Source organism: Tinamus guttatus, unplaced genomic scaffold (assembly GCF_059628265.1).
Source record: "Tinamus guttatus ecotype Peru unplaced genomic scaffold, ASM5962826v1 Tinamus_guttatus_pri_ptg000208l, whole genome shotgun sequence".
NCBI lineage: Eukaryota > Metazoa > Chordata > Aves > Tinamiformes > Tinamidae > Tinamus > Tinamus guttatus.
In genome coordinates, this window is record NW_028288742.1 from 250,293 (window position 1) to 263,934 (window position 13,642).

The 13,642-nt window shown below is 37.0% G+C and overlaps 1 protein-coding gene across 1 annotated transcript in view; it reads left to right on the forward strand.

Moving 5' to 3' along the window:
- Positions 1-13,642, forward strand: part of FMN2 (formin 2) — a 153,722-nt gene that overhangs the window by 132,427 nt on the left and 7,653 nt on the right. Inside the window, exon 18 of the mRNA XM_088524283.1 lies at positions 3,720-3,869. Coding sequence (XP_088380409.1) covers positions 3,720-3,869 — 150 coding nt within the window. The remainder of the gene's footprint in view (positions 1-3,719; positions 3,870-13,642) is intronic.

Genomic DNA, 13,642 nt, shown 5'->3' on the forward strand with positions numbered 1-13,642 from the left:
GGTCAGCCAGGAATAGTGTCATTACCAGGGAAATTCAAGACATGTCTGGACCTACAGTTATTTCGCTGTTTTTTTGGCCACTGAAGCCTAATCAGCTGATGCTGAGGTGAAGCTACTGCTGTCCATTGCTTAGTGTTGCTGACTTGTCTCCTTACTGCCTTTTTGAGCAAAGTATTTGTGCTAGTTGCCAACTGCTGTCTCCTCTCCCCCTGCTTTAGCTTGACCCGGTGCACGCATTCGCATACGTGTGCGCATGTGCACACACATATCTTGTGGATATTTATAAACTGGCCAGGTGAATGGAAAAACCAGTCAGCCAATGCATCACAAGCAGCAGACTTGAGTCTGAATCATTGTCTGCAACTAACTTTCTAGCTGGCTTCAGAATGAAATGGAAAAAAATAGAGTAATCCATAGCTGCTCTTAAAATATTCCTAATGGATTAGACTGATTAGCTAGAAATGTTGTCAATGAGCCATTTGCAAAGTGCATGACTTCTTTTTTTCATATATGATTAAACTTGGATGGCTGTCGATGTGTCCATTCCTTCCTTCCCTCCAAGCAGAAGAATTGTTTATGTAGTTGCAAACAAGGGAGCACACAGAAAAGTCCAGTGATTCATTCATCCAATTTCCATATTTGAGTAAGCAGTGAGTTCAGTCATCTTAGTCTGCAGTGATTTTTCTGAATTACACCAACAACTGAAAAAAGGAAATGAGAAGATGAAAAAGAGATGAAAAAAGGAACTAAGCATCTTATAATCTTATTTCCCAACTAACTTGTCATGGATGAAGTCTTCTTTTCGCTATTTCAGGACACTTAATGTTATTTAATTTTCTTTTGAGAACAGTATGTGGGATATGAAAACCACTTTGAAATCTCTTTTAAAAAGTCTTGCTTTTGCCATGTCAGGATAAGATGGTGTGAGCATCACTGGCTTATTTTTAATCAGGCTTGAAAAGTCATGCTGTTTGGAGCAAAGTTACTGACCTCCTTTACCTCTCTTAATCCCTGGAAATAACTCACATGCTATTCCTTCCCTCTTCCATGACAGCTACCTCTTCTCTAATGCACATTCTTTTCTTTTAAGTCATTCTCTAAGACTGTGGAAACATAAGAACCTTGAGTATCTCCCAATGCTTAGTGAACACTAAACAAGCTTTGCAATGCATATTTGTATAATAAATGTTTGACTTGCCAAATAGGTGAAATGAGATAGAGAGCTCAGATGAGTTTCCCAAAGTTATATGTTGCAGAAATTCATTTGTATATACGAATGTAAGCGTTCTCAATGCCACCCCTTTATTTTCATTCGAAATACGTGTGTGCCCGCATATTTAGACCGGAACAATAGAGATGTCATTTGCAGATGTATTGTTTGAGAATTTGTTGAAGGATCACAAGGACATTTGTATGGACTATTCCTCTGAAGTGCACCAGAGAAGGTCTTTGTTGCCGGGCAGAAATTTGAAAGCATGGTACCTATTCTTAGGGCTATGGTAATATCATCCAGATTCCTCTTTGTGTCTGAAATCTCTTCCCGCTCCTGCAGTCAGCTTTGAGATATGTTGGTCTGACATATGTAAACATTTCCAAATTGGATATTTACAGAACGTAGTAATACAGATGATTTATTCCTGTCCGTGTTTTGTTATTTGATGTATTTGAAGTTACTTTATTTGCATTGTGTGAATCATGCCACTTTGTCCTGTAGTACAAGAATTATGGCAACAAATGTAGAGCAGGCAGGCTTGCATGTGTCTTCTAAATGTGCTCTGAGAGATTGCTAGATGCTAAAAACAGGGAGACCTCATGGGCTGAAGAAAATATGGTTAACTGTCTTGGTTTGGTTTCCTCTGCATGAATAGGAAAAGTATTTGGTGGAGAGTTGTGCTCTGTCGCCTTACTGTGTTGTGGCTGGTACCCCATGTTTTCTTAGGAGACACTACAAAGGTGTGACATATTAGCAGTGATAACCTGCTACAGCTGCTGATCTTTCACATTTCACAGGCATTTACTGCTGCATGCCAGCAAGGTAAGCAACCTGGCTGAGCATTTCTCTGCTGTCCATATACTTAGAAAAGTAACTTACAGCTATTAACCACAGCTGTAGGCATATTTAAGGTTCTACAGATTAACCCAATACTGACTTGCAGAACAGGCTGTCATGGCTAAAGTCATAAGTTCCTTTAACTTCTTGAATCTTCTTTGTTTTGACACTTTGATTTGAAGTAATAGGCTAAATGTGAGAGCTGAGGAAATGGTATGCTGAGGAGAGGTGGCTTTAAGGTATCAGTGCAATAACTTTAAAGGTGAGCATGTTTCTTTGTCTCTTATATTTACATTGTCCATCTTTTCTCATGTTGCTTCAGCATATGGAAATAATGAACTATAAATTAAGAGAAAAATGAATGTATAAAACCTGATCTGTATTCAACTGTATTATTTTTAAGCTGCGGAAAATCATATTCAATTTGGCTATACATTTATTGTCCATGTTGGGGAAAATGATCAGAGTATTGAATTTTGAGAGACAAGAAAAACAATTCTTGAGAGATTGAGACACCCATCATTTCACATGACTGAATCTTTGTATATTATTGTGTCCATTAAGTACTTTAAATTATGACAACTGTCAAAGCACTCTCTCTGCAATTATAGTAGCCCATGGATAAAGATAAGTCCTCTGTGAATTAAACAATACTTGCTGTGGGATTGAGAAGAGAATTAATTAATTATTACGCTGTTGTAAGCAGTGATCTGTGTTTCATAGAAAGTGATCACGTAGATCATTAGTTACTAAGAATAAGCTAAGTGTGTAGGATTGTATTTCAGGAGACAACCTTTGTAGAATTTCTCATATCATAACCATTTTTCCAGAGGTTTGTACTTTAAGCTTCTAGTACTTACAAACAAGAAGTCAAAAAATGAAATGGATTAATATATAATCAAGCAATTAGTTCTTTCTTTCATTCTTCCATGGTTTCCTACATAATTCAATATAATATCTCTAATCTTAAATTTGAAATAAAATACAAGCAATTCAAATTTAGAAATAAGTTTAATTGCAAACGTAATCTTATTGTTAGTGTGGCGCTCTGGGCCCCTCAGCAGGAATTCCAGCGAGCTCTGGCTTTATGCTCCATGTGCTGCTTTACATATGCTGAACCCCTCCACTCAGAAATGAATGTCAGAGTTATGGAAGAATCATGAGGGATAGCTGTTTTCTAACACAGTTGTTCCTGGCCCATTTTTCCATTGCATCATTTTTGGTTTAGTGTACAGCAGGCTTGAGTTTTAACAACCTTTCTGTGGCTTCTAAGATGTTTATCCCCTTGCGTGCACAGACTTAACAGAATTTGAAGAACCTTATTTGCAATCTTTATAGGCTTTGACTGTGTGTTTTAAAAATTGTTTTAAACACAACAGAAAGTCAGTGTATGTGCAGGTGTATTTGGATTTACAGTGTGCTCATTTTAGCCTTTAAAATGGAAAATACTGCTTCAAAAACAGAACAAATGATAAATGCCAGACCCAAACCTTTACAGGAGAATCATATTGTGTATCTATCTGTATCCATAGAGATCACAACTGTATGTTTTTATATTCCTATATTTTAGCGTTGTTATCAAAAATAATACCATGTCAGTATAAAGTCAGAAGAAAAAAAAAATCTGTGGATGCTTAAATATTTGCCACTTTTTTTTTTTCTTTAACAGCTTTTTGGAAACTGCAGCTTATTTCTGCATGAAACCAAAAATGGGAGAGAAAGAGGTGTCCCCACATTCTTTCTTCAGTATTTGGCACGAATTCAGCTCTGACTTCAAAGAGTTCTGGAAGAAGGAAAACAAACTTATTCTGCAAGAAAGGTACGTTTGTTTGTTTGTTCAAAGGCTTCTGTCAGAGACTGTTACTGGGAGCAATCACACAGAAACCAGTCAGTCTCACTTCATTAGCACACAAACTACAAGAGAACATCTTTTGATTTTTTTTTTTTTTTGATTTTTTTTTTCACTAGTAGTTATGCTCTGTGAATGAGACACAAACATCATTTTGTGCTGATTTTTTTCAGGTCCATACTCCCAGTGATATTTTTGGTAAAGCATGTAACTACTATGTTGCTATAAATACAATCAATGGGAGACTTGATTCAGGTCTGAAAGTTAAGAAAAGTTTTTCTATTTACATATTTACTGAAAACAAGGCATTAAGACATGGCATGTAAATACTTGTCCTATGAAGCTGAGAAAAAAAGGACAGGGAAGAGGAAGAGAGAGTAAAAACTCAGTTGATCCCATCTTAAGAAAAGAATCAAACCAAGTCATAGCACAAATCACATGCAGATGTGTTGTATATGGTGTAAAGAACTGAGATGGTACTTACAAATTATCAGCCGCGCTGTCTATGTTGTATAGCAAAGGAGCTATGAAGCTTGCTTTCATTTGCATGTGGCTATTGTGGTCATTCTGTGTATATAGAAACAATGCCAAGATTTAATCAGCAGTTTCATAAATAATAAGTGTCATATAAAGGCAGATTTAAAAAAAAAAATACAAACATGAAGATAGTAAGCACGGTTACATAATTCTACACATGTTAGCAACTTGGGTGACCTCAGGAGAAGGTTCGTGATGCTGTGCCTATGCCTTATTAACAGGACTCAAGCTTCAGGTCCTGTGAGTGAGTGATATCGGTCCCCTTTAGGTAACACAACAAGAAAACACCTGATTTTCAAAAGTGCTCATCTAACTTAATTGGCCTGTACATCAAATTACTGGTGTTGGAAGTCATCAATAATGTAAACAGCTATATGATTAGTAAGTCAAATAGTATGGGTAGTGTATGTGGATACATGTAGGAATGAGTAATCTCACAGTTAAAGTGGGTTTCACTCCTGTTGAAAGTGTGAGGTGCAGATATTAACACAGTGCAGCAGCTCCCTGGGGATGTGTTTCACTTTACTGACTGTCTTAATTTTATGTAATTAAGTATCTCTCTTCACAATTAAGTTGAGCTGACAGTTAAATACTATCTCTAGTTTCCTATGCACGGATTTAACAGCCAACTAGATGCAAGATAATTTCAATTTGTATTTTTGTGCTTTTTTTTTTAAAGAATGCTAATTAAAAAACTATTTTCCATTGTGAAATACAGTATTTGTTTTCTAGAAACAAGCAAACCTTCTCCCCTCAAAATTTTCACTGCAATATATTTTTTCTTTAAAATTAATGCCCAAAAGCCCAAAACCCTCTTTCTAAGGCTTGAAAGCAGAATAGGAATGTAGTACATTCATTCACATCTCTTTCAGTTCGCTGCATGAATAGTGTATATTATGCTATGTGTTGAAGCAGCAGAACGAAAAGTGGCTGCCCGTGAGCCCTTTTAGGGCAAAGGTGTCATTATCCTGCAAGGAACTTAGCGTGTTGTCTAGACGTTGGCTTCAGAGACAAGATGAGATAGGGAAGGAGGGAGAGGGATTCAAATCAAGAAGCCTGCAGTGGGCAAGAAAGCTGAGAGGTTCCTGGGAAGCAGCAAGTCGAGCCAAGGTGAAGCTTGGAGGTGATGGGAAGGAGAAAAAATCCTCAGCGGGCCAAAATGGACTATCTGGAATTAGCTGAAATCTCAGAAGTCACTGAAAGTCTAAAAATTATAGATAGTGGGTTTTTTTTGTTTTTTTTTTTTCGTTTTGCCCCCCTTTTTTTTTTTTGCATAGAATTGTAATTTTGGCTTGTCTTATCCAGTTTAAATCTTACTCTTTATAGATTTCATTTGTTCCAATGAGGCTGAGTTTAGAGTTTGGAAACCTTTGATGTCTTGGCTTGTACTCACCTCTCAAAAAAGTCTGGCATGGTGCCATTTCAGGACTGGCCAACTCAAGGTCTCTTTGTTGCCTTTTAGGAATTCAAATATTTTGGCAGAATTAGCAGTAAGAATAAAAATTTTTCAAGGAAAGCTTTTTATTATTATTTTTATGTTTTTTTTACCCAGAAGCAAAGAATCTTCATTACTAAAGTGGCTGTTTTATCAAAGCCTTTCCATGAAAAATATTTCGACTGCCATCGTAGTTCAACTTGATGCCTAAATTTGTTCTTTAGGCTGTTCGCTGGACTTGCCATTTTAAGCGTTCTTTGTGAAAGAAAGGATGCTTTGATGCGAGGCCCTCCTGAGTACTGAGAGAGGACAAAGCATCTTGACAGAAAAATAAGTACTGCAAAAAGGTGTAAGAATGCACACAATGATATTTTTCAAAATCTCAGCTTGTATGGGCAGATCCACAGATGATGGACAACCACTTGCGCCTTTGAAATAAAAATTATTTGTTCCAGAGACTGACTTATAATCCTCATTGATGTTAGTGATGTTGTTGAATGAGTGCTTTCTATCTACTTTGTGATGATTTATGTCCGCCAAATTCTAGTGATGTTATTTTTACCACGTGAGTAGCGCCTGGATTCTATGAAGGTCTCAGCAGTAATAGTTGAGGGGTAAAATTCCAAATCCATTGGAGTTGGTCACAGAATTATCAGAAACCCAAAGGAATTCTAGAATTTCCTGTTGTATGTTTTGTCAACAAACAGTTTTTAATGTTTCTAGGTGCATAAGGTGCATAAGTTGTGTTACTCTCTGCTGCTAAAGTTGACTAGCATGTTAATGGTCAAGACAACTTTCTGTAGGTTTTCATTGGCAGTAAAATGTTTAAGTGACAGATGTGGTGAGACTTTAAATATTATAGTATGCCACCATTGTTGGAGGATTATTTGCCAGGGTGTTAGCTGACATAAAGCACTTTAATTTTGATCATTATTTATAAAACGTACAACTTTATTCCCTTTTCCTTTCTTTAGTTTGATCATCTTTCTTTCCCTCCCTTTCCTTTCTCTTCTCCCTCCACTCTAGTATTTTGTTTAATAAATGTTTATGCTATGGGCAACATTTCTGGGTTATTTTATATCCCAGGTTCCATATGGACTGTGTAGAAAAAGGAATTGCTTGTTAATAGTGGCTGTTCCTTATTTAGTCTCTGCAGATATGAGTCACACTGTTTTACAATAATTTACCCAAAGGCTTTTCATAGATGGTATTTCCTAGGGTGGTATTACTTTTTGTTACTGATACATTTAAAATGTATGTGTTTTACAGAAAGCAGTCAGACAGCTTTTATTTTAAATACTTCTCAGTCAGCATTTCAACTTGTTTATTGGTCTGTCTGGCATTTATATGCACAAGATAAACACTGAAGTGTCACACTACGTATTTTTTTATAAGAAGATGAGAGGAAAAAAAAAATAAGAAAAATGGTACAAGGTTAAGAACAAATTAATTTTTTCTCAACTTTTCTACTGCTTTTGCTCAGTTCTGTCAAATGAAATAAAGCAGAAGTGGAAAATACCAGCTGTAGAGAGAATTATGCATGATAAACTGTTAAATACAGTAGCAATAAAAAGAAAAAGGCACCTGAAAATTAAACTGAAAGCGTAGTTCTGCCAAAAGGTCTATTGCAGTTTTCTTAACAGTGCTATTTTTGTGGTTATGCTGCAGTTGAGGCTAAGTGGAGCATTCCAAGCAAAATTGTTAACTGGGTTATTTGTAATATTCTCGCAAATGTTTTGTTTAGGTTGAAATTTCTCATGCTATGTTTAACCTAAAGATCTAACCTAAAGCTTTCACTTTTAAGTGAAAATCTTCAAAATAATATAACTTCTTATTGATTAAGCAATTAATAATAATAAAACCCTAAACAAGGCATATCTGCATTTTCAGGACCATGTTGTTTCACATCTGTGTATTTTAATGTGTCATTAGTGGGTTAGACATTGTGTTCATACCATCAAAGCTCTGGAATGGTATCTGCTCGTGTATGTTGTCCTTTACATGTGATCAGCAAGAAGGCCCAGCGAAGCTGGCATTATCTTCATCAATTTCATTTCAGTATTGTTTGCAAGAAGAATAACGTTTTGAACCTTGCAAGCTCTGTTCAAGCAAGTTCAGCTGCCTCGTTACATGATTTATTCCAGTTGCATGCTCTGAAATGCAAATTGTCCTCTGAATATATATTGTCAGATTATGCACAACTGCAACTGCAGATTGTTAGAACAAAAGTTTTACCTTATGGGGAAAATTTTACCCTAAAAGATCACCCAAGAAATTTTCAAATGTATCTTTTTATATCTCCTGTAGACAGAGCAGTTGCCTCATGCAAACCGATATATTTACGGGAAAAGAGTTAATGTATTTACCCCTGGCTATATTTCCCCCTGCATCTTTTCTTTTCTGGTTTCTTTGAATCATTGAGGTAGATATGTTCAATATTAAATTCATTTTTCTGGTCTAGCACTTCTTTGAGAGGAAGGAGTGGTTTCACTTCTGCTCTACAGAGAGAGCTACAGAACAGTTGCCCAGAGCACTGCTGCTTTCCTAGGATCCAGGAAAAGATCTCCTGTATTAGGACCTGAAGAGAAAAAGGAGCTAGAGAGGCAACACTTACTAAATCCTTTCAGAAGAAAATCTTGAAAAGTTATTGCCAATTAGAGAGAAAAAAATAAAAGGAGTTAAGCAGCTACAGTTTATGGAAGACAAATACAGGGTTTGCAAATCCTTGGTGCTAGAAATGCAAATCATTATCAGAAGATCTCATATTGGCAAGCACATCAATCTTTAGGATGCACTTAGATGGTCTGTAACTTCATCCTTTCTTAAATGGTGTGAAATACACTCTGGCTTACTACAGTAACGAGGAAGAAGTCAATATTTTCAGAATTTTAAAAGAAGAGGGAATAAGGAAATCTTAATTTATGTCAAAGGTGATTATCATTAGACCTGAGGCACAGCTTCAGATATTTCTAGAAACAGGCCAATAAGCAGGGGGAAGCATTCTTGCAGGGCCACAGTTCAACCTTCCCTTTCTCTGGGTGCAAGTGAGATATTGACACTCCTTTGTCTAATTCTCTTCTGGGTGTTTCAGTTGCAGTTGCTGTTCCAGACAGGCTACGAACCTTGCAAAAGTTTTACTAAATAGGGGAGAGAGAGTTATATTCCTAGGTGGGAAGAAAAAAAAAAAAGAAAGAAAAGAAAAAGGGGAGTAGGAAATAGATACCCTAATTCTGTGCATAAGAAAGATTTCTCATGGGATTTGTCTGGCCCTTGCCTTTAAGAAAAGGCATGTCACTGAGCAGAAAATAACTGAGTTCAGGGATGCCAGGAGAGGAGAGTTCATAAGCAGAATCAACATTATGGTAAAGTTCTGTAAGTCTCTGATATCTTGCATCATACTAAGTTTGAGAATTTCTTTTGGCTGACTTTACTCACCCTTCAACTCTAACGATAAATCTTTGACACATTAAAAATAATCTATAAACTCAAAAAAATGTACTCGTCTCTCAAATGTACAAGTTGCCCATTCCCGTAAGAATAGCAGTTAAGCTGGCACCTGGTGTGTCACACTGTGTATATCTAGATGAAAGGGAGATTCCTGGCCAGCATGTCTCCACAGCTCATTGATCTCTCTCTGCAGAAAGACTGGTATGTCTCCCTACAGACTGCTCGGCAGGATGATTTAAAACTTGCTGTTGAGCAATTTAAAGTCTGGCATTGGATATCTGTACGTTGCACAGTGAGGAGCATATTGGTAAGCTGCCACTTCTGCTTGCAGAGGAGGGCATTAAATCCCATAGCACGAGCAATGTCCTCTCAGAGTAATTTAAGGGATATTTTGTTAACGCTCATAATGGAAACCAGTGAGTCAGACCTGAGAGTGAGATATCTGGGGACATGGGAATATGCTGAGGTGGAAGAATAGAGAAGGATGTATAGGGAATGGCAGCATGTGAGGAAAATGATGAAAATGTGGAGTATTTTTAGTGGGGTACATTCCCAAATGATCATGAAACTGCTGGTGTGTTATTGTATGTTGACCAAAAGCCCCTAATATTATGTTAATAGTCACCCATTTATTACAATAGATGCATTTACTTATGTATGTTAAGCTTACTGCTCTCTAAGAATTTGAGTTTGATGCTGATAGGTTTCATTTTAAAATGTACAAGGCACAGGTATAATGGTGACATTTCAAATCAGAATGCAGCTGATGCGGCTTTGAATTGAATAATTAAAAGGTTTTTTTTTATTGCTTTTCAAGATTTCATCTTAAATAAAAGAACTTTCTGATCAGAACATACTGGGCTAATTAAAAACATTGAAAGAATACTTGCACCAAAGATTCAGAAGCTAGGAATGGTCTTTTGAGGCAGGGCCTAACAAAGAGGCAATTTGTTGTCCAACTGAGAGAGAAGTTGCTCAATATTTCAGTACTTTTGTTCCTTCCTTGTGCACTTTCTGTAATTAGTCCTTTTTTTCAATGAAAACACCAGGGGTTTTGGTTAAGGGAGGAGAGCAGTGACTTTCATTTGTAGCATTACTCTTTGGGGAAAAGTTTGTGAAAAATAAAAAATATTTGGAGGTAAGTCAGTCTAGACCTCAGATTTTAATATCTAGTTTAGCTTTATATAAATAATACTATGTTTTATAAGACAGGAACAAGTATTTCTGCATGCAAATGTAAGGCAACTGCTGTGTATGAATTCTAAACAAGAACACAGTGAAGAATCTGTTACAAAAATTCCAATCTGACCTCTCCTGACTTTTATGACTTACACAAGGCCAGATTCCAGATTTCGTAATTTCACAGTGAAATTTGCCTTCTGTTTTCATGCCTGTGACGCTTTGTTATACTATGGTTTTGCATTTTCTTTACTTGCGAGATGTTTTCATTCCCAGGCAGAGAGGCATTTGAGATTCAATAAAATATAATATTTTGCAGATGAACACTATTGGTCATTAAAATGTTAGCCCTTCACATTTTGAAATTCTCACAAAGACTTAAAACCTACTGCAACTCAGCCTGTTCCTGAAGATGTTGTATTCCTTCATCTCTGAGGCAATATGCCATACCAGTGCATAGAGTTAGCCTACCAGTGACAAACAACATCCTTTAAATGCAGATGTGTGGCACCTTACATGCCGTGTGGCATGAGTACAGGAGATCAAATGTTAGGGGTTTGTATGTTTTGAGAGAGCCTTGCTGTATTCGCGGTCGTTCTGACATCAGAACATGGCTACAAATGGGCAGCTTCTGATACGTGTGTTCTCACCTGATGATGCAAAGTTTGGGACCTCTTATTTTCCTACTTCCTGTACTGGCTACCTCTACTTCTGTGACTCTTCAGCTGACTTCTAAATTTGTTTCTTTACTTTCCAGTGCTCTCCTCTCCTCATTCAGTTCTCTTGTGCTGTCAAAATGTTAGCTACCATCTGCCCAAGCTGTGTCTTCATACCTTCCTAAGATACCCTCTTAAGTCTCCTTCTATGCTTCATCTGTTAACTAAAGACTTTTCTCATTCTTTTTTTACACATTGCACTTTTTCCTTCCTTTATCCCACTTGCTTCTTCAAAATGTTTCAGAGCACATATGTAGTTTCACAATTCTGTTCACTCCTGAGTTTTCTTTCTTTTCCTTAGTCATTATGTAACCAGCTTTGCCTCACCTCTAGTCTTATTCCTTTTGCCTTATCATTTCCTGTTGAATGTCCTAGCCAAAAAGGCTAGAAGGCAGCCAACTGCTTTGAGAGCAAGCTGGCTTCTGTCCCAAGAAAAACAGTAGAAGGTGATGACTGTCTTTTCCGAGGGTCACCTCAATTTTCATATGCAAAGTCTGTAGAAAAATGATTGCCATCTTACCAGAAGGTAATGATGTATAATCCAAAATATTGGCCACATTGACAGCAATAAAATCTATAAATTTGATGGCAGAAGTCAGGAAGTATGTTTAAGTGGACATATACATTTTACTAGAATGATAGCCACCTTTAGCTGCTTAATATTTCATGTTCTTACACTTACAAGGTAAAATTTTCTTTAATAAGCTAAGGCCATGTTAAAACATGTATTTTAATACATTATTTTGTGTGTGCATTTACCTGCATATCCTTACGCAGGTAAGAGAAGAATCCCCAGGCCATCAAAAACCGCTAAACTGGGTAAAACTGGTATTTCTTTTCCACAGAGAAATTAAGAGAAATATATTTTAACACTTTCCATTTCTTTTTTTTTCCCTCCCTCTTAACCCAAATTATGAAGATTGCAGTTGCACAGACTGATAATTGTGAATAGAAATTATTTCAGAATATTTTGGTGTCTTGTGGATTGCAGAAATGCTCTGAAAATTGGAAGGTCTCACTTTCATTTCAGTTGGCCTGGAAGCTTCATTTTTATGTCAGTTTGGTGCATACTCTGAAGAAAATTTAAAACATATTCAGCACAGTCTGTTTTGCACTGCTGACAAAGAGGTCGCATTCAGAGTCCTGCTACAGGTTAGTGCCTATGTTAAGTGGCCAGATTAAAGCGTTTTAATCTTTCTGTCCTTGATCCTATGGGCCGAAATATGACTAGTGGCTGTGTCTCAGCCAGCCCTTGCGTGCTTCGTGGTCTTCACAGCAGCCGTGCAAGGAGCTGGCAGCGATGTCAGGGTACTCCAATACACAACTTCTCTTGGTAGGCAGAGGTTAGCTTTCCTCAGTAAGTTTGACGGGACATTGCAGTGTGCTGCTTAGCTGTATAAAGTTTGTACAGTCAGATACTGAATCATATCTGTGTCATCACTTTGAGCCTGTTGGCATGGAAGTAAGAGCTCTCTATTTTTTACTGTACTTTTTTCTGGGGAAGAGTGGGGGGTGGGGGAATTGTAATTTTGTTTTTTTGTTTGTTTTTTTAACCTATTAGCAAAAAAAATTAAGTTTTCATAACTGGATCAAAAAATAAAATTTAGACCCATTACTCTGGAACAGTTTTTCAAGAAACTATTTTAATATGTTCTGCTCTTGAGGTCGTAGGAACTTTTCAGCATTGGATATTTTGCTTAGGACTTTTTGTTTGTTTTTATTTTTCAAGGTACTATTATTATTATAAACAATTTATCTCCAGCCCAGACTAACTTATATAAATAGAAGAGAGGGTGTTGCATGCTAAAATATTTTATCTGATGATAAGTGCTTAGTCCTCTGAAGAGTATTGGTCTAAGCTTTGGTTTATGTTACAAAATACAGAATGCATGCAGAAAAAATTATTTGGGTTTCATGTCAAAGTATAAAAGTAATGTCTGTCTGAATTTATCGTGGCTGTTTCTGTGAGCAGCTGTAGCTATCTAGGGCATATAACATTCCAGCCTTCTCACTGTGATTACATTTGTCATGTCGTAGTGCTCTCTAGTGAAGTGTAAGGCTACCAAGCCTAGATGGAGCCAGTAGGAAATGAATCTGTCTGCCACAGATACTTCAGACAACATTATTAATGTTCAGCGGCAGGAAAGTGGCCGCCCTTCTCAGTGGCTTGAATGATGAGAGAAATTCTCTAAGCCTTGATAAGGCTGTGGCCAGGCTGGCTTTCGGTCTAGAAGGTACATAAGGCTGCTCTGTCTTTGGGTTAGGAGGGATGTCGGGTTTTTTTTCCTGTATGCGTGACAAAGTGTAACTCTTTTATTGATCTTGCGGACTGTCTTTAAACTTAATCGTAACGAACACTGTATACATGTCTCAATACATAGGAGGTAAAAGGAGGTGAAAGTGCTGAAGAAAAGTGTTTTTATTATGAT